This window comes from Camarhynchus parvulus, chromosome 1A (assembly GCF_901933205.1).
Source record: "Camarhynchus parvulus chromosome 1A, STF_HiC, whole genome shotgun sequence".
NCBI classification, from domain to species: Eukaryota; Metazoa; Chordata; class Aves; order Passeriformes; family Thraupidae; genus Camarhynchus; species Camarhynchus parvulus.
In genome coordinates this window covers 56,237,769-56,263,093 of record NC_044586.1, presented here as the reverse complement: position 1 = coordinate 56,263,093, position 25,325 = coordinate 56,237,769, and the positions used below count along the sequence as shown (strand labels likewise).

The following is a 25,325-nucleotide window of genomic DNA, read 5'->3' as shown; positions in this document are numbered from 1 at the left end:
CTGTATTTGAAACAGAGGTGACATATGTCATAGGGACAATGATGTATTACCCAAAAAAATGAGTGGGATCCCTTGAGCTGGTTAATGACCATGGACGAAAAGTCTGTGATAGAGAACTTAGCTGAATAGTCATCCTATGTAGGCAGGTCTTGGACTTGAGTTAAATTTCTATGTCATCTTGTAAGAGGAAGACTTAAATATATTTTTTTAATTATTAAATCTGGATTGGATTATATATATAAATCTATTACCTATGTAACTAAGGGCATTGTTGATGTTTCCATATTTACAAAGTTTAAAAATGCTTCCTCTGCTTGAAACCCTGTGTTAACTGTCTTTTCAATTTGTTTATGGGTTTTGTATATTAGGATGTTTTTTTCCCTTGATTTGTTGGTTGGGTTGTTTTTTTAATAAATACCTGGTGATTTTACTGAGAGGTTACAGAATTTATGTGTTGTATTTAATTGTATAATTGACAGAGTTAGAAATGGTGAGATGTGATTTCTTTGGATTCCTTCTTACTGTAAAGACAAACATTTGAATTTCATTAATTATGTTTATTTTGAATAAATCTCCTGGTCTGTGGCAGTGATCTCCTTCCTGAAGCATTGCCAAGCAGATCTCAGGTTTTAAAGAGAACTCTGACATTTAAATTTGTCAGCCATTGCAGCTTCCTCTAACAATGTCGCAAAAGCAATGAAAAAGAGTTAGAGATGGTTTGTGTTCACCATGGAAAGAATGAAAGGACACCAGCAGATGGCCTGAAAACATCTGTGCTTTAGATGCTTGTCTCCTTACACTTTCTCCTTGATCCTATCTCTGACTTTGCTTCAGGAGTTGCCTGCAGCCATGCATACTTTATAACTAGGGGACTGATTGTGTGAACTATACTTTCTGTTTGTGATGAGGTTTTTTTAATACTGTTAACTTAAAGACTGATTACCTACATGTGATAAGTAATATTTTTCTTCTAAAAAGAAGAATTAAAACTGTGAATTATTTTTTTTAAATCTGATCCAAGAGAATTATAAAACCTTACTGGATGAATTTTCCACTTCTTTTCACTTCCTGCTCTCAAAGACTGTCAAAAACTATTTGTTACAAACTGAAGTGGAAGTAACTTTACTATTACCTAACTCCACTTTTGAATTTGCACACTTAGCAAGGGAGAAAACTGTTTCCCCCTTAGTGGAAGTCAGATGTTCTCAAAAACATATTAGTGGATATGCTTTCCTTGTGGATCAAGTCTGAACACACCCCTCTCTTCTTAAACTGTTTTCTGCTCTGTAAAACTTGTGTCTGAATTTGAGTTGTTTCTCTCTGTGTGCATTACTGGGCTGCTGACAAAAGCAGGCCCAGGCTCACAGCAGAAGGTCCTGTCAAACCTGGGAAACTGGAGGAGCACTGTGCATTGGAGCTGCAATGGAATATTCAATGTATGGGAAATAAGTTTGAACTTTTTGTGTATATGACAGAGTCCAGTACAGCAGAGAAATGTGCAAGGTTTGGATTCATTTCCATCCTGATTACACTTCTAAAGTAAATATCAGTACTATACAAGTTGTATTTCCCTTTGTATTTATAGTGTTAAAAACAATTCTTAGCAGTTCATAAATCACCTTGATACAGTAATTGTCCCTTCACAGTTTTGAGCTTTTGCACTGTGTTCAGATGTGTTATACTCACATTAGTGATTCACACTGACCAGTTTGCAAGCTGAACTGGCTGAATTTGTTTGGGCAATGTGAGTGAAAATAATGATGTTTAAATCCCCTTTTAGTCTTGACTTAGCCATGAGACACCAACTTTAGAAACTTTCCCTACTCTAAATGGGATGTCTATTCTCTTGAGTATGAGGCATTAATTTGTTGGTATTTTTTCTTCTTTTTTAAAATTTACTATTTTAAAATAATAAATTTTTAAAATTTATTATTTTAATCTCTTGCATTCCGTTCATGAGTGCAAGAGATTAAAGTATTAAAAAGTGCAGCATACATCCAGAAAAGTATGGGTGGAATAGCAGCAGGAAGCTGGTAAATCAGCTCAGTCATGATGAAACTTTAGTGAGCAATTTTGATAATACAATTGAAGTGATTCCTGAGTGCCAGTAAGGCTCATTGTAACACACTTCTGGTAATGGGAAGAGTGCTAATATCTGTGGGCAGGCAGGAGTGTTTCCATTTTTGTGTAGTAATGTTTCACAAAAGAACTTCAGCATAACTGCTTATGGAAAAAACCCCAAATGAGTAACTAAATAGAAGTAAGTATGTGTCAGTCATCAAGGGTTTTCCTCAGTTTTATTTGTGAAAGCCAATGTTTGAACACCCCTCCAAGATAATTTATGGTGAATTATTTCCTCCACTAAATAAAATCACTTAAGTGCTGATGATTGTTGCTCAATTTGTCCTTTGCCATTTCTGGGCCAGGTAAACTTTCAGGCATTTTCTTAGGAAGCAGAAGGGAGCAATGCATACAGACTGAGAAAACAAATTCTCCACATTCAGCACAGGGATGAGGAATAGGGAACTGTGAGCAGCGTTTCAGTAGAGGTGCTTAAGGATACTTCTTCCTTAATAGGAACTCAATTTGAAATTGAAAAAAAATCAGGTTTGTGTGTTATAATCCACTCTCCATTGGGCCTAAGACCTTGAATAAACACTTCTAATTTTTTGTTTCTGTATTTCACATTGCACCACAAAGTGATAATCAGACTTGAGAGTAGGCTTGAGCATCTCTGGCTCTCTGGCTTCTCCATTTTCCATCCCTCTTGCTGGCTATAAAATTGTTATTTAGTTACAAAGTGTCTGTACTGTGCTGAAGAGAGATAGGCTTAGGATATGTGATGAGAAATTAACATGATACCTGTCAGGTCTCCAAAGAGCAGGTATGGAATTTGCCTTTTTGCCTAATTCCTGAGCAAATTATTAAAATGCAGTATATGGTAGTGTTCTAACTGAGCAGCAACAACACCCAGTGCAGGATATTTAGAAACCTAAATAGTCAGGTTTCTGAAAGTCCCCGTCTCAAAAATGGAGCAGTAAATCTGCATCAGCACAGTATCCCACAAGATGTTATCATCTGCATGAGAGTAAACTGCCCAGAAAAATGCTGGTATTGGAATAACAGAGAGTTGCAGAAATAACTAGAATAGCTCATAAAGCATCGGAAGTACAATTGCTACTGGTATCAATGTTGAAAAAGAAGGAGTAGGTTGATTTAAGAACCTAATGTAGGGATGTGTGCTATGGGAGTGCAAAGCTCTCTGGCCAAGGCTGTCTATGCACCATTTAAGAGAAGGTGAATAGTTTTGGAAGGGGGATTTATCGTCTGTGGCACTGTGCTATGTCAGAAAAGTCATTAGTATAGAAATTAATTGTTCTGAGATGTGCAACTTAGAAAATAATCTTTTTTATTAACCTGAAGCCTGACAAAAAATCCCATATGGAGTGCAGTATGTGGTATTCCACCAGATACTGCACTTCATTTATTGCTTTTGATGGGGGTGTTTGCCTGGGTCTGTACAGGTACATGTGAGCACAGGACTGAAAAGAGCAGCTGGAGTCTGGCAGTTCATATTTCACTAGTATGATGGGGTATCATGGTTTTCATGAACATGTTTACATCTCATCCTAAAAGCTGTTTAGTTTTTGCTCCTCTTGTTCCAGCTGGAAAGGATCTCACCATTGTAAAAATGAGAAACCATCTTCTAATATCTTGTTCATGTTTAAGTTTGTCCAGTTCATTTTTTTTCTCCTTACAGGACAATATTATTTTTTATCTTGCATAACTTTTCTTCTATCCTAGGTTAAATCCCTGTATCTATTTCTCTTTTTGCCAATCCTTAGATACAGGCTCTCCATTTTACAAAGATCCTCATAACAACTTTCTTCATTTACATTTGATCCTCATAACAATTTTCTTCATTTACAGCTCTTCTTGAACTGGAGAGCTCAGTCCTGAAGTTCAGACTATTTAGAGTGAAATTTCCCCTGTGCTTTGCACAGTATCACAGAATCACAGAATGTGCTGGGTTGGAGGGGACTCACAAGGATCATCAAGTCCAACACCTGGCCCTGCACAGCACCATCCCTGCATGTCACCCCATGTGCCTGAGAGCATTGAGCTCTGTCAGGCTGGCACTGTGACCACTGCCCTGGGGAGCCTGTTCCAGTGCCCAAACACCCTCTGGGGGAAGAATCTTTTCCTAATATCCAATCTAAACCTCCCCCAGCACAACTTCAGGCCACTCCCTCATTTCCTGTCGTTGGTCACCACAGAGCAGAGATCAGTGCTTGCCCCTCCTCCTCTTCCCCTCATGAGGACATTGTAACTGCTGTGAGGTCTCCCCTCAGTCGCCTCCAGCCAGTGACCTCAGCCACTCATATGGCTTCTCCTCATCACCATCTTCATTGCCCTTTGGACACTCTCTAATAGTTTAATGTCTTTTTTATATTGTGGTGACCAAGTAACTTTTGTGTTCTGGAAAGATCTATTGTGTTTCACTCTATGTTTTTTTGAAGGGTGCATTGGAAGGGCACTTTGGCAGTGTGCTAATTGCACCTGTCTGCAGGTACTGCAGTGCTGGTTATCTGGCACGCGACACGTACGTGATGGTGAATCTGCTGTGGCACATGCAGAAGAGCAGTGCTTGGTGTGAGCAGCTGCTCACCTTCCCCATGGTGTCTGCAGGAAGCAGCATCTCTGTGATGCCACCGAGGGCCACCTCTCTCACACCAGGTCAGGCACATGATCACCCACCACAGAAGCACAGCTTGTTATTCATCTGCAAATTGCATGAGTGTTTCCTGAAAGCTGAACTTGTCCACTTCTCTCTTCAAGCTCACCTAATTCTTTCTATATTCAAAATCTCTTCAATTTTAATACTGTCTCCCAGCTTGATTCTCATCAGAAAACTCCAGATTAAAAAAAAATAAAAAAAGAGATGAGAATATTTAACAGATTTTGTTTTTAACACCTGCATACTCTGAAGATAAAAACCGTAGTGCAGAACAGTTTCTCCTTCCCTTCAGCCCTTCTTCAAGTCCAAATGAACAATTCTGGCCACCCCAGCTCAACTGAAAGTTGAAACTAGGCTTTGAAGACTAAAAACTCTTGTGATTTCAGAGTGCTGTTTCTTTCAGACTCCGGGAATGGTTCCATTTTCCTCTAGGCCAAAGATTTTTATACCTCTAGCACTTGCTTTAAGAAATTAAAAGTTCTGTCACTGTGGGCATTGTGTGTTCTTCTCTGAAAGTTGTGATATAGCTCATCTTCAAGCCCTAGACTTGCAGCAGGGGTTAACTGACAGCAGTTGTGCAGAGTATCAGAGAAGACTCTTTGAGCTGAAGCCCTCTGCCTGTCTGTCCATAGATCCTGGCAATTCAGCCTGCCCACCTGGAGCTCCACACCCCCAGCTCCTTCAGCCAGGTTCTGGGGCCACTGTCTGTCACAGGCTGGTCTCACTGACTGTGAGCTACCCTGATGGTGCATGGACAAATGCACATACAGTCACTGAAACCATGGTGGTTCACTCTCTGTGTATGTACAATGGTTCACTATCAATGTATCCTCCCTTGTGCACTTTACACAAGCCCAATCCAAATCAATGAATCTTGTTTTGTTCTGAGAATCCTGTGTCTTTCCTGAACAATCTTCATAATTAGATACATTAGTCACATATATGTACACTGTGCTTATGCTTGTGGTAGTAAGCTGAGAGCAAGTTTAACTCAGTCTACTAAATATCTTACAAACCATCAAGAAAACTTTATTCAAGTTATATACATGCTGAAGATAAAATATCAGTCCTAACTATTATTCTATGGTATCCAATACAAGATTTCAAATATTTATAGATTCTCAAGAAACTGTACAGGTTGTCTACAAACCGTGGTATGAAATAAGAAAACCTGTGTGATTTTAGCCTCTCTATATAAATATATATATATGTATATATAAATACATTTATATATACAGAGACACATAAAGACTAACAAGCCCATTTCAAAGCCTGGAACATAACTATATGTAGTAAGTCCTTCTTAAGGTATTTAAAAGTGTCCTTCTGTCCTCATGCTCATCACACATTCATCTTCTCTGACATTGTGTTGCTGGAGGATATTATACTTAGGAAGTTAAGTCTAAAATTTTGTTTCTGTTGGAATCTGTAAGGAATAAAAAAAAATGCACATTCTGTAAAGAATAGCCAGGGTAGGTGTCATCTGGTAAATGATGTGTAAGTATTTGTATGGTAAATATGTGTAAGTATTTGATCCCCTAAAGCATTTGGATGGGAAGACTGGGGTCTGACATTTCCTCCTTACAGGGTTGCCCTGTGCTGGACACTGCCCTTCTCTCTTTGTGCTGGAAGGCTGTGTGTGTCCCTTATCTCTGTCTCCAGACTCCCCTTCTGCCTGAGACAATTAGATAAACTGGACTAATGTTGACTTCTCTGCCACAGGGCCATTCTGCCAGTGACTTTATCATGGAGGAGCTGGGATGGACAGGTGAGGAGACCAGGTGAGGCAGGCTGGTGAGGCAGCCTTTGCCTGCCTTCCCTCTGCCCCGTGCACACCGCAAGGCTTGAAAGCCAACCCCATCCCTCTTACCTGGTAAGGCTTTGCCCTAAGCCAAATCCCAAACGTCTGGTGAATTTCTGCCTGGGCAGACACAAGAGCTCAGGTGTGAAGAAGCTTTTGTTATCTGACCTAGCCATTCCCGTGAGCAGCTCTTTTGGGCTGCACTGTCTACAGCTGGAGGGCCATAGCCAGAGCCTTACCGTGCACTCGCGGCTGCGCAGTCCGTTCCTGGGGATGATGACATAGTCACTGCTTCTACCCTTCTCCTGCAACGAGCACAAGAAGTTGTGGGTTAGGAAATGGATTACTTTTCTTTTTCTGTTTATCGTTTTTCACATTAAAGAAGGTCTTTATTTTTAAATCTCTGGAACATGCCTGGGATGTTGACATAGAAGAAAGGAAGCTCTCACTTGTCAGGTCAGGCTTTTATGACCTCCACAGCATCTCTGGATCAGTGCAGAAGGTCTGGACCAGCTCAGTTAAATGGGATTAGACAGTTTCCACATGAGCAGCATTCTGGGTCTGGTACATTTAAACACATTTATTGTATACAGGATCCTTTCTTGCTCTTGATTTATGAACACTCCCAGAAAGGCCATCACCAAATCTGGCAGTACTAATTTGTCCACAGTACTTTAGCACTCCTTTTGAAGACAGACAGGGCTGGAAAGCCTATATGCAAGCAGCATAAAGTCTGCCTTTCAAGAGCCACTGCAGCAAATTGAGCAGTCTCTGCTGGGTGGGTGACCACAGAGGTGGATGGTGGATGGGCACTGTGCTCTTCCCAAATGGGTGACTTGAAGTCCACAGCCAGGCCAGTCACCAGTGGGGATTATTCACTCCCTTCACAAGTGGATTTCCACACATCTGAACCAGGAGCCACTCTTGTTCTTCAATTTGATTGGAGACAGCTGAGTTTTAATGACTATCTTTTTGAAAATAGAGACAGTGTAGCGCACACAGCTGTAGCTGTGCAGGGCACTGCTGGGAGCCTGGCAATACTGGAAAAGCATTAAAGTAATGATAGATGAAGACTGTAGTGTTACCTCAGCAAGCTTTAATTTGGGGGAGTTGGCTATGTCCTTCTTCAGCAAAATGTGTAAAACTGCATCATGAATGGTGAGGAAAAACATGGATGGCTTAATCTCTTCATCAAAAAATGCACTTCTCTCCAGTTTGTCCAGGAGGCCCTCTGTGAGTGAACAAAATCAAAGCACAAGTGACCTGCAGGCCTTAAAAAGGAAGAAATGGTGTATCCTGAGCATGCCCACTGAGTGAACACGGGAGCTGCTGGTATAATGCGCTGTTTTATTCATTCGAACAGATGGCTTTATGGTGGAACATAAATGCCCATCAGTAGTTCCCTCCTCTGTGCCAGGCAGGAAGGAATTTGAGCCCCTTTTCTTATTCAATGCCCAGCCCAGGGAGCATGATGGTGGGTCCTGCAGCGCAGAGCTGTACAACACAGCAGTGGCCACGGGCAAAAGGAGCCATCACACATGGTCCCAGCCTTTTGGGGACAGCATGGGAGTAACAATTTCCCATTTAGTGGGACCTGTTTGCTATCCAAGACTGGAAGGTGGATAATGGATGGCTGGGTAATCCTCCACAGCCATACTCAGTGGTCAGCAGGGGAGGCAGTGGGATGAGGCATCTGTGGGGATGCTAAAGCAAAGGCCAGTACTCACCATATGCCCCAGCAATGTAAATGTCAATGTCGAGCCGGACAAACTCTTTCAAAGTCTGTTAAACCAGAAGGAGGCACCATTTAGATTCTGCTGGGCTTGCTGATTGCCACTATAGTGATTAGCCACAGCAAATATACCAACCACTCTATGATATTTAAGATCTGTGATGGTAAGTGGATCTAGACTCAAACTCTGTTGCACATAGAGGCAGGACAATCTCTTCACATGGCTGCAGACAGGGGTGGCCAAGCCTTTTGGAAAGAGCCTATTGAAAAGGTTTAGCTCACAGAGAAGTAGGTGATCTTTCATAAGTTGTATGGCTTTGTTGTATCTACATGATACATGATGAAACGAAAAAAAAATTACTTCACAATCTTCTGGGGGAGATTTTTGTAACTGGGAACTTGAGCAGAACTAGAATTCCCACTGTCATGGTGGGTCTTTAGTTCCTATGGAAATACACACCCTCTGTGTCTCCAGACTGTTAACTGTAGCTGCTACTGTTGAAAATGTTGTGCCTTTTGCTTTGTTCAAGGTCATCTGGGCAAGCAAAGTCAGGAGCAGAAATGGAAGTCCAATGTTCCAACTCCAGCTGGGTGTTCAAAGCTATATTTCATATCTACATTTCTGCAAAGCTTCCCAAAATCTTACCAGGTGAAGAAAGGGTACTACAGACAACACTTTAATTCCAAGACAATTTATACTGATTATTTAAACTATTTCCTAAACATTTTCTATAGAAAATGTACATTCAAATTCACATAAACTCAAGGTTTGCCACCGGCCTTCCAGTCCATGCCACAACGCCTTTAAGAAGCAGACTACAAACACAGAATAGAATCATAGAATGGTTTTGGTTGGAAGGGACTTAAAGATCACCTTGTTCCAAAGCCCCTGCCCTGGACAGGGACATTTTACACTGGAGCAGGTTGCTCAGAACATCATCTAACTTGCCATTGAACAGTTTCAGGGATGGAGCATCCATAGCTTCTCTGGGCAACCTGTTCCAGTATTTCACCACCCTCGCAGTAAAAGATTTCTTCTAATCTGGACCTGCCTTCTTTCATTTTAAAGCCATTGCCTCTTGTCCTGTCACTGTATACCCCTGCAAGAAGTCCCTCTCCACGCTTTTTCATAGGCCCCCTCTAAGTATGGAAAGGACATACTTAATAGTACAGCCTTCATAGCCTTCTCCTCTCTAGTCTGAGCAACTCCAGCTCTCTCAGCCTTTCCTCATAGGAAAGATGCTCCAACCCTCTGGTCCTTTCCATGGCTCTCATCTGGACCTGTTCTAAGATGTCCATGTCTTTCCTGTCTTGGTGACCCCATAGTTGGTCACCTACTTCGGGCAAGGTCTCATGAGAGTGGAGTAGAATCTCTCATGAGAGTGGAAGAATCACCTGCTGGTGACACTTCTTTTTATGCAGCCCAGGATATGATTGGCTTTCTGGCCTGGGAGTGCACATTGCTGGGTCATGTCCAACTTTCCATCCACCAGCATCCCCATCTCCTCCTCTGAAGGTCTGTTCTCAATCCATTGATTCCCCAGTCTGTATCAATACTGGGGATTGCCCTGATCCACCTGCAGCACCTTGCACTTGGCCTTGTTGAACTTCATGATGTTCAGGTGGGCCCACTCCTGTCCAGGTGCCTCTGGGCACCATCCTTTTGCTCATGTGTATCCCTCAAGTGTAACTGCATTTGTAAGAGTTCCTCTCATATGATCACTCTTTGTCTCGTGAATTGTGATTACCTTTCGGAGGACTGTCATGGCAGAAAAATCCAGGAAGGACACAGATGAGAAATCCAGAATGATGCTGTGGATGTTGACCTGGGGCACAGTGATGCCAGGGGGGAGGTCAGTGCTCCAGTTGATCCGAATGGGCAAGTCTGTCATGATGGTGGGCTGGTCCAGCTCTTCTATCTTGTTGTTGTCCAACTCTTCCTCTGACTCATATGTAGGGTTAGCCATGCAAATCAAGCCCTTCTGTGTTGACATAGAAAAATGTCATAATTAGTTCTCTTCTTTAATACCCAGCCAGGGTAGTGATACTTCTCACAACAGGGCAAGAGTAATGGCAACACACAACTGATCTTCCCATGAGACAGAGCAGGACCCACCTGGGAAGTTCTGTCTCTCCCTTGTCTGGAGAAATATGGAAATTATTTAATCATCATCATAATCACTTGATGATGGCTTTTCATTGCTTCCTGAAGCCAGTTGCCAGACACATTTTAATTCAGTAATTTTGGAACAAGTCAACAAAAGGCATGCAGGACTTGAGCTGGGAGAAAACCAGCTTTATCCTACCATTAATGCAGAAAGATATTCACTTCTGTGGGATCTGATCCTGCTATTTGTTGCCAAACAAAACTCCAGTGGACATGCACAAGCTCTGCCCATAGTAAATCTGTAGGTCTCAAACTGTGAGTGCCATTTAAAATCTTGGTTTTTAAATGTGTTTATGTCACAAAGTGGCAGCTTGGGGAATAGTGTATCTAATTAAGAAGGGAGGCTATGAGGTCCTTCTCTGCCATGTAAAACAGGGAGCTGGGTTCCTTAACTCCCCCCTCACCCTGGGGGGTTGCCTTACATACCGGTGTCACTTGCAGCTCTCCTTTCTTCAGCATCTTCCTAATCTTCCTCAGAGCTTTATTGCGTTTCCTCAGGACTCTCAGTGGGTTGAAGCCAACCTGCAAAACCAGCACTTTGAATAATTCAACAAAAAACCACCTCTGTGACACCAGGGGAAGGACAAAGCATCTCACAAGGTTTTTGTTACAGTCATGATGACCATAGTTTGAACTTGATGTTGTCTGCCACTTTTCACAAATTCAAGCAAGGGCTCTTTGCAGGTTGGAAGGATGTCTATGGGAATGGCTGCAAATGAGGCAGGGCTATCTGTACTGCTTGAGGACACCAGCATGGACAGCATTACAGCAGCGACAGTGCTTAGCACAGGCCAGCAATTCCAGCAGGGTGGCACAGCGCTGGCATCTCCTACTCATCTGCATTATGAGATGGTCACCCAGGTGGCCAAGATCGGAGAGCTCATGGTTTGTATCTGCTTTGTGCCTCCTGACTGCAGTGTGGGTCATTCACCCACTCTTTTGCCTGAAGAAGAAAGCCAGATTTTGTCATGTTGCCTTCATATGTCTCTTGAAACTCTGAGCTGGTTTTAAAGAATTAGATGGCAGGTAAATTAGGCTAATAATAAAATTAGGCTAAAATACTAAATTCCTGCAAGTCTTCTGCCTCATCCATCTAGTGTGTAGAGGAGAAAGGTGTTAGAAGTATCTGTATTTATAGAGAAAGAGTGGTGTGAACATTTGCACTTGCGGAAAAAAAGCTTCAGGCTCTTCTGAGGTGAAAGCCAAGCACATGGAGAACAAATGTGTCAGATTCTCTCATTCCTCTGCCAGTGTCAGTCCCTCATGTGAAGAACAAACTGCTCATTATGAGTGCTCAGGGGAGTCACTGCCTATCAACTCCCCACTAAGAGCAGCAGGAAGGGGAGGTTATAGTGCAAGCTGTGTTTGGGCTGGGGATGGTGAGCCTCATTCACACAGTGGGGGCTCAGGGGTCCTGGATCTCTGTGCTGGCTGTGGAAACACTGGCTGCATTCACCAGTTTGTTATGAAAGATGTCAAGACCTCTTTGAGAGGATGATTCCGTTTGGTATTCTTCTGACTGTTGTGGTTACGTTCTTGGGGCAAGACGAGTAAACTAGAATTTATTGTGTGTAAATACAAGAGCAAATATAATATAATAAAATAAATTTTCCTTTATATTATCTATGTTTATACTCCTTTCTTCTTTAAATATGTATTGCTATGGTATAAGTATACATATGATATAAACATATACCATGTTCTCTTTCTCAGAGGTGTGTGCATACATGTTATATGACAGTAGTGGCAACAGAAAGCTCACCCTTGAACTGTGGAATGACTGCATATATAGTAATTATTGGGAAACTGTATCCACCTTAAAGTGTCACACAATTCATATGTTCAGGAAGCCTCAGACACTTACAGCAGTGATGAGTTTCTCTCTGAAGAATTCAATATTAGCAAAGAAGATTGGAGAGGAGCATCTGAAAATCTTCACTCCCTCTGGCTCATAGATCTGTAAAATGAAGCAAAAGTGTCAGTGGCAATGTTTGCTGTAGAAGCACAAGTGCAGCAGGTGGTAAAAGAAATGAGGCATTTCTTACATCAGTGTAATCCTTCCTGTTTCTGTAGATGTTACTTCTCCCAACATTGGCCAAAACAGTGCAGCTTGGACTGTGAACAAACACATACACAATTACTTGTGTCCCACGTGGGAACAGGATCAAATGAAACCATCTCAGCTGGGGTGGCACACTGAGGCAAGCCCCACATCCAAAGGTTTACACCTGTAAATTATTTTTCCATGCACGGTTGCTGGACAGACCAAGGCACAGATGGGGCTGTTGCCCTTCCCTGTACAGAGGGAGGCCCCAGGAAACCATTGCATTGAACAAGTACTCACATCTGGGAGCGGATCACCACAGTCAGCAGCTGGAATGCCACAGCTGTTCCTAGTCCAATGTCCAGGCCAAGAAAGATGGCAGCTAAGAAAGTCACCACCCATATAACCTGTAAGGAGACAGTGGATGGCAACATTATAAACATGTCAAGAACCTAATGAAAATCCAGCAGAAAGGCAAGATTAGAAGTGAATCAGAAATCTAGTAAAGCCGAGAGTTGTAAGTGTGCAAATATAGGTGCTGTGAGTGTACATGACTGATAAATTACTGGATAATACTGAATAACTTTTAGTCACAGAGTTCAAAGCATTTTCATGGGGCAGATAACTGTTTGATAGCTCAGAAAACTGAGGCCTGGAACCATTTGCAAGCCTAAATTTTGTGAGAGGCAACAAGTCCTGCCCTCTAAGCACAACCTTTACCATTTGCAGTAGACCCTTCAAGTCCCAGTTTTCATTTGTTTGTTGCTGCGTATCTTCCATATGACACATTGTGTGATTGTGAGAAATGTCCCTGAATGCTTAGTCAATGCAGTAGATATTTGGATATTTTCTGTCATTTAGGCATTTTCTGTAACTGTCTTCTCTATCTGGCTTTATAAAATGCACTATTTTAATAGATTTTGATGAAATGGAAGAAAATGAAGTTAAGAGTATGGATCGACTCCAAATACATGAGACAAAATGGAAAACATTAACAAGGCATATACCAGTAAAAAAGGCATGCAAATATTGTACTTTCTGTTTCGTGAAGTAAAGCAGGGATAAAAAAAAGAACATTTGTATGATAGATCGCTTTTTTAGAGCATTTAACTTCTGATGCATGAAACTCAACTTACACAGTCATACTTGTCCTTTCTCCAGAGGATGCCTATTTCCTTGAACTGCATGAGCATTCCTTTCAAATTGCCAAGAGCCAAAGATGCAAGGACTGACTGTTAAAAAGACCAAAACACATGTTCCTTGTTTAAGTAAGCAAAGAAATTGTAAAACATTAGGAATTAAAAGATCATACAAATAGGGCCAAAGTGCAGCTGAAAGGCCAGGGAGCTGCTCCCAGTGCACACTGCTGTTGGAACATCCAACACTGCACTATGGTGCAGTGCATGTGTCTGATTGAGGCTGCAAATCTCACTTATTTTTGACACCTGAAAGTTGGTTTTTGGTGTTTGGGTACTTGTGTTCCTTTTGAGGGACCAGATGTAGGGGTCCTTTCTGGCATAACATGGGAAGAAGAACCAAGCTTTTCAAACCTTTTTGGCTCCCACTGAAGTCTATGAACACTCTCAGTGTGCTCAGAGATTAGCCCTGTCTTCGGGAAGCAGGAGGAAGCATTAGATGAAACAAGTGAATACCTTCTGTAATGGTGCCAGGAGAAACCCAATGGCCAAGATCACAATCAAAACAATGACAGATGAGATAATGCCAGCAATCTGCATGAGAGAACAATTCCACAATGAATAAGTGCCCACAGGCATGATGGCTAGCTAGGAAAAAAAGAGCTGTCTTTCATTAAATGCCATCATGACTTGTCTTCTGTACCTGTGTTTTGCCTCCTGTGCTCTCCTGCACACCTGATCTTGACAGAGCAGTGCTGGAGGCAAATCCCTTGAATGATCCACCAACTATATTACCCAGCCCAAAAGCAATTAGTTCCTGAAATAAAAATAGAAGAGATTGTTCTTAAGAGCTGGTTTGTGACAGTTATTCACAAGGCAAAGCTTTCCTAAAATTACTTATTTCCCACTGATAAACGCAGTATATTGATGTCTGTGTTATCTGCCTACCTGGTTGCCATCTATTGGGTAGTCATGCTTGATGGAATAGACTTTAGCCACGGAGAAGGCCACTGCAAACCCAACGATTGCAATGGAAATGCCGTCACCAATACAGTTCTGGAGGATGCCTACATCAGGTGCAACAGGTGCATGAAACCTGAAAGACAAAAAACTCATTAAGGAGATGCCTAAGGGTCTCTTGCAGATCCTAGGGAGAATTCCTTTCTGAACTTCCTTTTCCCCCTTCTTTTTTTCTCCAGTGAACTGAAATCTGAAGAAAGGAGACTCATGAGCAGAAATAGATGTTGCTCTGCAAGCTTCACCTACTAACACCCCTGGGGCTACAGAGACCACCACAGACTCACTCTGCTGTCCCAGCAAATGTCTTCCTCCCTCTTTTTAACTTGACATGTGCCACCTGATTCTTTATGCCAAAATTCTGGCATAGCCAGATGAAGGTTATATATTCTATATGTGGAGAAATAATCTTTATGTGGGTATAACTCTGGATGGGCAGATGTTGAGGTCTCTAGAGGATAATGGTGCTGAAGAGATGCTGATGGCTGGTCATGGGACCAGGCAGGAGAATTGTGCAGGGCCCTGGCAGCTTCCCAGGGTTGGTGGTGGCTGCTGAACTGTGCATGTGCTGCGAGGGAAACGGAGGAGTTCAGGAGTGAGTAGTTCAATAAAAAGGACAAACATCAACCTCCTGCTCACCAGCTATCTCAGAAAGTGAAGTGCACAATTATTTCATGTCTCAGTGTACTTCTTGATAAGTAGGAGATGTGCTCTAAGTGTAACTTTTGTGTACTGAAAGTGTATCATATCATTGAGAGAAAAATGTTTATTTACCTACTGAAGAAGATGAAGCAGATAATTTTAATCAGAAACATAGCTGAACTCGTTCAACACTGCCAAACTAAAGAGAACGTCTTGCTCCACTGGTGAATTGTAAGTCACTTACCCTTCCTCTAGTTTTCCAACAACAGCTACATCAAATTTTTCTTCAAAGTTGACAAAATAGGAAATCAGTGCTGCTAAGATTGTCTGAAAGATAATAAACCACATCTCAGGCACATTAAAGCAAGAGTGTGAAGAATCTATTAAACACAATTACCTTCCTTCTCTTACACACTGTCCAGCCTCATCACTAGTGGCAGAATTATGCCCCAAGTTTTCACATCCCCTTGCTGTTCAGATGTCACTCCTGAATAACCTAACAGGTATGGGTTTGCATTCATAAATCACACAGACTGTAACAGAATATCTTACTAACAACAGAGATCATCCCACCCAGTAAACCAGGTATGTTCTAACAAGGTGCTGTAATGATTCTGGGGGAAAACAAGTGCTGCTTGAGTCTTTATATCCTCCAGGATTTTGGAGGCTTGCTGCCCCTGTGAAGCTTCCTCCACCCCTCTGCTGCTCAGAGTGGGCAAAACCTTCTGCTGCTGGAGGGCAAAATAATTTTGTGTGTAGCCATAGATATCTAGGACTTCAGTGACTGCTTGCAGGTGTGGCGCAGAGGGGCCTCATCTGTGAGACTGCAGCTGGCTGCTGTCAGAGCCTCTACTGTCCAAGGAAAAAAATTCATAGTTTATAACACCACAGATATGTCAGTTAAGAACAGCTATGTGGAAGTACAACATCTCACAATATCTCCTGAATGCTGTAATTTTTTCTTTACAGGTAAAATGATAATGCATCATTTAGTGGATAACAGGAGAAGAAATAGTTAAAACTCTGCTTCCCATGTCGTTACACGGAGCAATTGCAAAATCGAAGGAAGTGACTCACCACCAGGAGTTCGATCGGGATGGGAGCTGGTAACTTTTCCTTGTATCGATCATTCATTTCTTTTACCACAAACACGATAAGCAACACAATCAGTGATGTGACCAGGTCAGCAATGTTTGCTTTTGTGATCTGGCTGAAAACGCTCTCCAGAGTCTGCAGAAGCAGGAAGAGACATGTGGTGCTTTAGAAACAGTTGTGCCCTGGCACAGCAGCACTATCCCTTCCAGAATAACCTGTATCTGAGCAGCTCTAAGGACTGTGCTGCTTGGGAGATATTCCCATGGGATGATGTGGACTGCAAGCCCCCCTGAATGTATGTGCACCTGCCAAATGATAGAAGCTTCTGCAAAAGACCTTTTCCACTAACTTGTGGCCCTCTCCTCCAGATTTGCCCCTGAGGGAGGGTTGGAACAGCAGGCAAGTCCGTCATAGGAAATGTGAGCAATGGCATTGCTGGGCAGGTGCCTTTCTCCACTCCTTCCTTCCTGTACTTCTAGTCCCTCCTTTCTCATCCAACAGCCCTCACAGAGTCATATGCTAATTAAATATGTATAATATCAGCCCATGAAAAATTAATAATTAAATCCTTAAGGCAGAGTTGAATGCTTATTTGAAATATGCCAACACAATATAGTAAATATTATCTAATTATCTCAATGGGGTGTAACTTGGTGCTTGGTAATAAATTTAAAGATTGGCTAAATACTAATAACATATTCTCATTTTTCTCTTGTTTTTCCTCCTGCTTTGCATTTTTTTGCTGAGTTATTTTTACTGCCTTGTGATACACAGTCAGAAATACATCCCAGGTACATCAGTAGCATTAGCAAATAATGAACACCTAGCACTTACATAGATGATGCCAAATGGTTTATTAAATCCGGGGACAGGTAATTGAAACATGAATTTCAGTTGAGATACCAAAACGTGGATAGCTGCAGCAGTTGTGAAACCACTGATTAATGATTGTGATAGATAAATAACGATGAATCCAAACTGGAAAATTCCCAGAAGCAACTGAAATACAAAATGAGCATGGGTCAGTGGGATTCATTTGTGTTTTTAAGCAATCTTTGAAAGAAAGACAGCCATATTTCATGAAAGCAAAGATTTTCACCTCATCCCATCCATCCAGAGATTAAGGAATGTACCATCACCAGACTTGCAACAAAAGTTGATATATAGCAACAGAGGGCATAATACTAGTATGAGTAACTGCTGCAGCAGTAAAAACCCATTATTTTTATTTTACAGCTAAAACATAAATCCTTATTTCTAGGGTTTTCAGTTCCATATTTTCACATGGTACAAGGGTTTCATGAAGCAGGGAGGAACTGTAGGAATTCTTTATAAGGGAGTAAGGATGAATGGTTTTTTTAAAAAAAAAACAAATCCAAATATTTTACTATTGCAAGGCAGAGCTCTTACTCCCCTTGGTGTATCTGCATCATTCACATTACTTTCACAGGTATATTTTCTTATCCAGCAGATTGTTTTTTGCTGTAGGTGAAGGTTGCAGCTGTGTAGGCTGTGGGCTCAGGCCTGCGCAAAACCAAGGATTTCACAGCACATGTGAGTGCCTGGTCACTGGAGGGAAGATATGTCTCCTAATCAGTGAGCCAGGGTCACTACATGGAAAGCGGAAGAGGATTACTTTGGTGGCTACAACAGCAGAAACCAGAGAGGAAGGTCAGGCCACCTTCCACCTATTCACACAGGTGTGCACACACACACACACACATTTACCAACCTGAACCACCCCAGAAAGGAAGGTTACAGATGCAGCCACCATCACCCTCTCATAATTTATTGCTGAGGTATTTGTGGAATTGCCATTGCCAGTGCTGTCATCGGGGACCAGCCTGGTGACGACTCCTCCCACCATGAGGCTCAGGACAGGGAAGGGACCTGAGCAGCACAAGGCATTTGTTAAAAGATCTGAAGAGGCAGCATGTAGCTCTTCATCAGTGAGGAGGGTAGGTGCAGTGCCTGAACTTACCCACTGAGATGTGTCTCGATGTGCCAAAGATAAAATAGACCAGGACAGGGAAGAATGCTGCATAGAGTCCATAACTGGGGGGGACATTCACCAGCAAAGCAAAGGCCAGGCCTGTAAAGACAGAGGCCCAGGGAAGGTGACATGTGTGCTGCAGGCTGAGGCCAGCAGTGCCTTGGCACCTGGCTTAGCAGGCTGTGTGAGGACACGCATTTCCCCAAGGTACCTTGCAGCACAGCCACCAGCCCCGTGTTGATGCCAGAGATGATGTCACTCAGGACCCACTCCCTGAAGCGGTACGCTGGCAGCCACGAAGCGACTGGAAACAAACGCAAAGCAATTTTTTTGGCCCTTTGTGGGGAGCAGCTGCAAAGGCACAAGGGAACAAAATTTTGTCAGTGAACAGCTTGGCTGAATTGCAGCCTGTTTTAGAGAGGTGCGGAAAGGGGAAGGATTCGGGTTCTGGATGCCAGAAGTCAAAATCTCACCCAGACACAGCCCTGATCAACCTGCACTGCCATCTGTGCTTCAAGGTATATCCAGTGGCCTTCAGAGGTTCTTTCCAAACCAAATTCTCATAGAACCCTAGAATGGCTTGGGTTGGAAAGGAACCTCTGTGGCCGTCTAATCCAAACCCCCACCCCAATAAGAAGGCATGCCACCCACTAGGTCAGGTTTCTCGGAGCCCTGTCCAATCTAACCTTGAACATTTCCAGGGAGAGGGGATCCACCATGTCTCTGGGCAACCTGTGCCAGTACCTCACCACCCTCATCACAAAAAAATTATTCTTGATATCCAGTACAAATATACCTTCTTTTAGTTTAAAATCACATCCCTTGTCCTGCTGCAACAGGCCATGGTAAAAAGCCTGAGTATGTCTTTCATATAAAACCCCTTTAAGTGCTGAAAGGGTGCAGTAAGATCTTCCTAGAGTCTGTGCTGCCGAGGGCCCAGAAAAGGAGAAGCTACCTTAGATACAGCTGTAGGAAGACTTCTAAGGGTAACAGCAGTCAAAATCCATTAGAAAAATCCGACATTGAATTTAGTTAGTGAATTTTCACTTGCTATGTTGGAATGGGAGATGGACACTGTCAAGATGGAGTTCATGCTGTCCAAGAGCAGTCAGGACTGTTTCTTAGATCTAATTTGAAAAAAAAATCTCCTTACCTAAAATAGAGTTTCAGGTGATCCCAAAAGGTTTTATGGTATCTGTGCAATTTCTCATGCTCTTCATTGAATGCATTCTCCGAGTATACAGGTCTGGCAATAACATAATGGTTACCCACAGGTTCAACCATTTCTCCTGAAATGTCAGGATAGGATAGTTACTTGTGTGTGCCCCTCTCTGCTCCAGGCAATTAAAAACCTGAAATGAAGAACAGGGTTAGCTCCTTATGTACTGTGGGGCAAGTATCCATAGCATAGCTGAGTGAGCTCCAAACTGAGCGTTACCACCTTTGAAGATCAAAAGAGGGATGGTTGAGGCACCCGCTTCACTTTGCCAAGGTGATCTCCTGCCCTGCTCCTCCTCCCACTGCAGAGCAGTGTTTCACTGGAGCATGAAGTATTTCTTTCTAAAGATGCAGCCAAAAAGTGGACAAGATGGTTTCTGAGTTAATTTATCTCTCACTCAGCCATGTACAATCAAAAACTTCCTCCCTCAAAGGAAATTAATTTCCTAAAGAACAAACAAGCAGATCCCAAGCAGTTTCTCTTTGAGGCACTGCTGGGAGGGCTGGGAGCTCACTGTAATCCACACGTGAGGGGAAAGGCAGAGCCCAGGCAGGGCTCAGCCATCCTCTCTTGGATTCAGAGACAAGGCTGAAGGTATTGGGCTGGATTTGTGTGACAAGGAGACCAGGCTCAGGAGTAAAAAAGCATAATATTGCTGCTTGTTATTGGTAAGATTTATTTCCACAGATTGGACTGCTTCTCCTCGGCTTCATGTTCACAAACAGTTGTTGCAATTGCAACATACATTCAATGCATTCAACCTGAATGCTATTTTCTGCCTTGTCCCACCCCACATTTGCATGTTTGTGCTGAAGAGAAACTGTCCTGGGTCACTCTAGAAATGACCCCTGGAGCCCACATTACACATGAGAATGAATCTGCTCATCACACACTTCAGTCAATACCCCTGGGTATTTTGCAGCAATTAATTGATGCCATCACTGTGCTGCTCACCGTGCTGTTACGTTTCTCATTATGCCACACATTCTTCCCACATTAAATTCACCTTAAACCTGTACTGTCTAAAATATTTCTCTCAGTTGAATCCACCATTAAATGTTTAATATAGTACTAGTCAGAAGCTGTGGAACTTGCTCTTTGTAGCAACAGTTGGACAAGATGATCATTGTAAGATCCTTCCAACTGGAACTAATCTGTTCGATCCTGTTCTATTTTGTTTTGTCTCAGAGATTAAGATGTGCTGTAGGAAGCAAGTAGTCTTTTGGGACACTGATAATAGAGTTTTTCCAATTTATTTTCTCTCCCTTAATGAAAATGCTCCACGGTGCCTTGGTGCTGGCTAGTGGTCTCTTGACAGATGCCTGACCAGCACCAGTTCCTTGCCCACATCTATCATCTGACTCTTGCTGAAATACCCTACATGCATGTCTAATTCAGACCTGGGAGTACTGAACATTTGGAGATAGCATAGCACAGATTTTAATGTAGCACAAAGCTGTTTGCATAGTTATGAGCAGATGAAAAGCTTTTAATCTATGACAATTTTGGCATTAAAATGTGAATCCCATCTTGAAACTTTGCTACAGCTCAGAGCCTATTATTGACCTACTTGAAGTGATTTCATTTTAGTTTCCTTGTTGTTCATTCTGTGGAAATGACATATGTAGAAGTCCAAACAATTTCGACAAACATCTTGGATATTTTGTTGACATACTATTCTTGCACAAAGGATTCACAATTTTGGCAATGGGTTAAACATTTTTACTCTTTTTTCCAAAAACTGGTAGGCAATTATTCTAGCAGGCAAATGCTCAAACTCTAAGCTCATTCAAAACATCAATCCAAAGCCAGTTAAAGTAATACTCTGATCTGTAATTTTACACTGTGTTCCTCTCTCTGTTGGGATCAGAGCTCCAAAACTGAGGCTGATAAAATTTCAATGAAAAAATTAGTTAGTTCAGTTTATTCCCTGATAAATTGTGGTTACTGAGATTTGCAAGAAGTTGTTTTATCTATTAAAGGTTTTTAAATTGCTCTGTTTCCTAGTCTGTGTGTCTGCCTTTTAGACTTCATGTCACAAAGAGGGATATTGCTGAAAGTCCTGTGGAACAGTTTTGTCCATTACATTGTAGGGCACAAGATGTACTATTTGTACCCTCTGAAAAGTTCATAAGCCATAAAAATAAAAGAAGTGTATGGGTGACTCTTTCATTTCAGATTTTCCTCAGTGCTGTAGCTGCTGAAGCTTTTGAGAGTAGTTCAGTTGTCCCTCCTGTCCCTTCTTTCTCCAGGCCAAATTTACTGCCCCAATCTCAGGGAGCATACAATATCTTTACAACTCTCTAAACATCCTCTGGTTTACTAGTGCTGGTCTTATTGAAGGTGCAAGTGCTTTGTATGTGTTTTTTACCTCCTGAATGCCCCCCCAGTTTACAGACTGCCTTGGGGGCTGATGGGCTTAGAGCTGCTGGGGAGACCAGGAGCCCTGCCAGGCTGAAGTCTGCATTAAACACCACAGAGCTGTGCTTCAGTGAGGTTTAACCGAGCCAGCCCAACACCAGCAGGGCAGTGGAAGGTGCCTTCAGCCTGCTCCCTGGCAGGTAAGCAGGACCACAGGGAGCTACCTTGCTGCAGGTAGATGACCACTGCTGCCAGGCAAGCTTCTCCTGTCTCATTCCCTCTCCCAAGGCTCTGTCAGCAGCTGTCAGATACCACAAGTGCAGCCAGTATTGCCTTCCTCTTGCTCACTCTCATTTTCTCCCCATATATCTTTAAAAAGATGGGATGCCCTCAGTATAGGGAGGGGTTTTATCAGTTAGACATTACTTATTTTAGATGTTTTAAAGAAAAGGAGGATACTGTGAAAAGTACCAGCATGGTGAAGGCCAATGTCCTTCACAAATTCCTTAAAAGAGAAGTCTGTACTCCAGTAACCCACACTGCTCTCTAGAGTGCCTTGGGGGACAAGACCAATTCTTCTGATGACTTCTATAATATGTCAGCATGGACCAAGCTCACACTGCACAGCTATTGAGTGGTTACAATTATCAGTCACTATTGACCTAGACTAGATCTGAAACAGAACTCCAGAGACAACATTCTGGTTCAGTTTTAAACCATATAGCCTCTGATCCTGTTCTCATGGTCAGCAACTAACAGCACTGGCATTTCTCACATGTAAAAATCTCCAACTCCACTGCTAATCCCTCAGCTCTGTGAAATCTTGGAAATGTGTATTTTCATGTGTGCCATTTTGTTGAGAGGATTAACAAAAGGATTTTTTTTCCTTTACTAATTTATCCTAAATATTGGCTAAGAACTACACAAAAATATGTAATTTTAATTGAATAATTAAATATTAACATGGTTCATCTCACTTTTAAATCTATGTATATCACTCACAAATTGAACTTCTCTGCAATATAAACAATTGAAAAATACAAGAAAATTCCACAAAGGAAACTTTTACATTTTAAAAAAATAAAACACATTACTAGAAGCATTTCATTTATAAGCATCACTTCACATATCCCCTACCTAAAATGACAATTTTAAATTGTACCTGGTATATCTTCCAGGAAGCTCTTCAGAAGAAACACCACCAAGAATTTTTGATAAAGATGCCCCTGAAATTTTCATAGGCAGTGCAGGTATCTTGTGCTCCTCTTCACTTCAGAACCTCCCTAAATACTGCCAGCACTTTAATAACTAACTTCAGTTAACTTTTACAAGAAAGGAAGATTTAACTGTGGCCTTGACCATTGAGCCTATCTTCAGGAGGGTGATAAGGAGTAATTTCTTAAAGTTCTCTGGAATATTTCTTATCTTTGTTTAGTGAACTGTTTCTGATTGGTCTGCAGAGATCATATGGGAAAATAGGGATGAATAAGAAGGACTGTCTGTTGCAATCCTGTGTTGTTGCTGAGCTGAAGAGGGAGGTGTGGACAGAGCTCAGCTATGGTATCCTTCATTTCTGAAGAGGCCTAAGTCATTGATGAGGGAGATGGGCTGCTGGGCATGCCAGCTCTGAGCAAAGCTTGCCTCCCCAGACCTTCCTCCAAAGCATCTTTAACAGTCCCTAAATGGTCTTTCCAAAGGCAAGTTCTGGATTCTCAGATTATTGCCAAAAATAATCTTTGCAGGGATTCCCAAAGGGCAGCTGTGACTTGGTGGAGCTGAGAGCTGTGGCAGCCCATGGCAGACAGTGGAAAGGCACAGACCATGTGTCTGGCCATGAGCTGTGGCATGGGTGGGTTGGACTGAACTGCAGGCTCCTGCTGCCCCCCACTGCCCACAGAGTAACCGGGGGGATCATCCTCCCCAGGCCAAAGTGAACCTTTGATAAACATTTCCCTGAGATACCTAAAATCTCCTGATGATTAGGTCCTGATGACCTAATGATCTCCTAAGGAGATACATGAAATAGCATTTTGAAGTCTCAGGTTGCAGCTTCAGTTCTGGGTGCCTGTGTTCATGACAGCAGTGAGCCTTCAGAGCTGAGGTGCTGAGAACACTCCAGCATTGATGTGCCCTGATGAAAACCCTCCTTACAAGCCTTTGCTTAAGGCACACTGACATGAACACCCAGCAATGCTTCGGCTGTTGATACCCCTGTTATCATGAAGCCCGTGGTTTGCCAGGCTCCTAGGGGTACTCCTCTGCTCTAGAAGTCTGAGCTTGACTTAGCCTCTGGGGATTTGAAGTTGCAGGCTCTGCCCCTGAAGAAAGTTTTCTTTATCTACGGAAAGGTCACAACATGAGGATGGGTACCCTTAATGCTCTGCAGCATCAGTCACACACATGGATCTAGGAGAAGAGGCAGGAGGAGCCTGGAATTCTGTCCTCAGGTGGTTTGCCCACATTTCAGTCAATTATTAGACCAAGATATGATGAAGCAGGCAGGACCCCAGTATCCAATCTCACAAGGTGTGACCCCTATTAGACCATTCAACAGGATTTCTTTCTTGTGCTTTAGCCCCCTGAGAGCTGCTACAGACCTCAGGTTCTTTTGAAAGTTAGAGCTACACTTCTAACCAAGATCACAAGCTTGTCTAGTCAGTGGAGATCCCAAGTCACTTCCCAAACTTAAACCTATACTGTTGTGAGTACCTTCTCTGCATCAGCAAGGCCCTGTTTTGGTACGTGCTGTTGGCTTAAGGGATTAACTGCAGTTTGTGAAACCAACACAGTTTCGTTATTAACTTATACCATTAAAATAACAAACGTTAAAAGCGGTAGAATCATAAACTATAAAAAGCCCCATAAAAACCATAAAACAGTTTAACAGCTTTTAGCTTCCCTTCTCACATGGTGTGATTATAGAAGTACTTTAAAATTTTAAATTCTTTGTGTTCAGGATACATCACAAGAATCTGCAACATAAACCAGAGAACAGCTTTTTAAATACTAGATTTAAATGCAGGAGGGACCCTTGGCTCTAAACAAGTCAGTAGGGTCCTGTCCTTGGCTTCATCACATTTACCTGTAAGTGCTTTACTCTTGGATTATTTCCACTAATTCACTGAAGCAATAAGGTGGAATGTGAAGTGACTAAGGGAATAAACACTTTGGCTTTTCTGTTTGCAGCAGTAGTATTAAAAACATGATTTTCCCCTGATGGTGCAGAAGAGCTTTCGTGCACAAAGGCCACACAGGAGTGTGGTTGCCTATGTCCCACACTGCAGAAGTTCAGCTGTGCAAACACTTTATTGTCCTTGTACCAGATACTCAAAAAGCAGCTATACTAACTAGCTGGGAAAGTGTGGCCTTCTCTACCTAGG

The 25,325-nt window shown here is 42.3% G+C and overlaps 1 protein-coding gene across 1 annotated transcript; it reads right to left on the bottom strand.

Moving 5' to 3' along the window:
• Positions 1–6,140: 6,140 nt before the first annotated feature.
• Positions 6,141–19,649, bottom strand: SLC26A3 (solute carrier family 26 member 3). The gene is made up of 20 exons (XM_030960320.1): positions 19,519–19,649; positions 18,577–18,716; positions 18,354–18,464; positions 18,105–18,262; positions 17,207–17,371; positions 16,355–16,507; positions 15,522–15,604; positions 14,567–14,714; positions 14,322–14,435; positions 14,135–14,212; positions 13,619–13,714; positions 12,783–12,889; positions 12,484–12,553; positions 12,303–12,395; positions 10,865–10,960; positions 10,020–10,253; positions 8,267–8,321; positions 7,625–7,770; positions 6,779–6,844; positions 6,141–6,164 (listed from the first exon to the last, which is right to left on the bottom strand). Exons 1-20 carry the CDS (start codon positions 19,647–19,649, stop codon positions 6,141–6,143), a joined length of 2,268 nt encoding a protein of 755 aa, XP_030816180.1.
• Positions 19,650–25,325: the final 5,676 nt, after the last annotated feature.

Coding starts and splice junctions, on each gene's coding strand:
- SLC26A3 (XM_030960320.1), bottom strand. CDS start 19,649: ATGGTTGAACCTGTGGGTAACCATTATGTTATTGCCAGACCTGTATAC. Junction 18,717..19,518: donor CACCTGAAACTCTATTTTAG/GTAAGGAGATTT, acceptor GTGCCTTTGCAG/CTGCTCCCCACAAAGGGCCA. Junction 12,396..12,483: donor ACAGGAAGGATTACACTGAT/GTAAGAAATGCC, acceptor TTCATTTTACAG/ATCTATGAGCCAGAGGGAGT.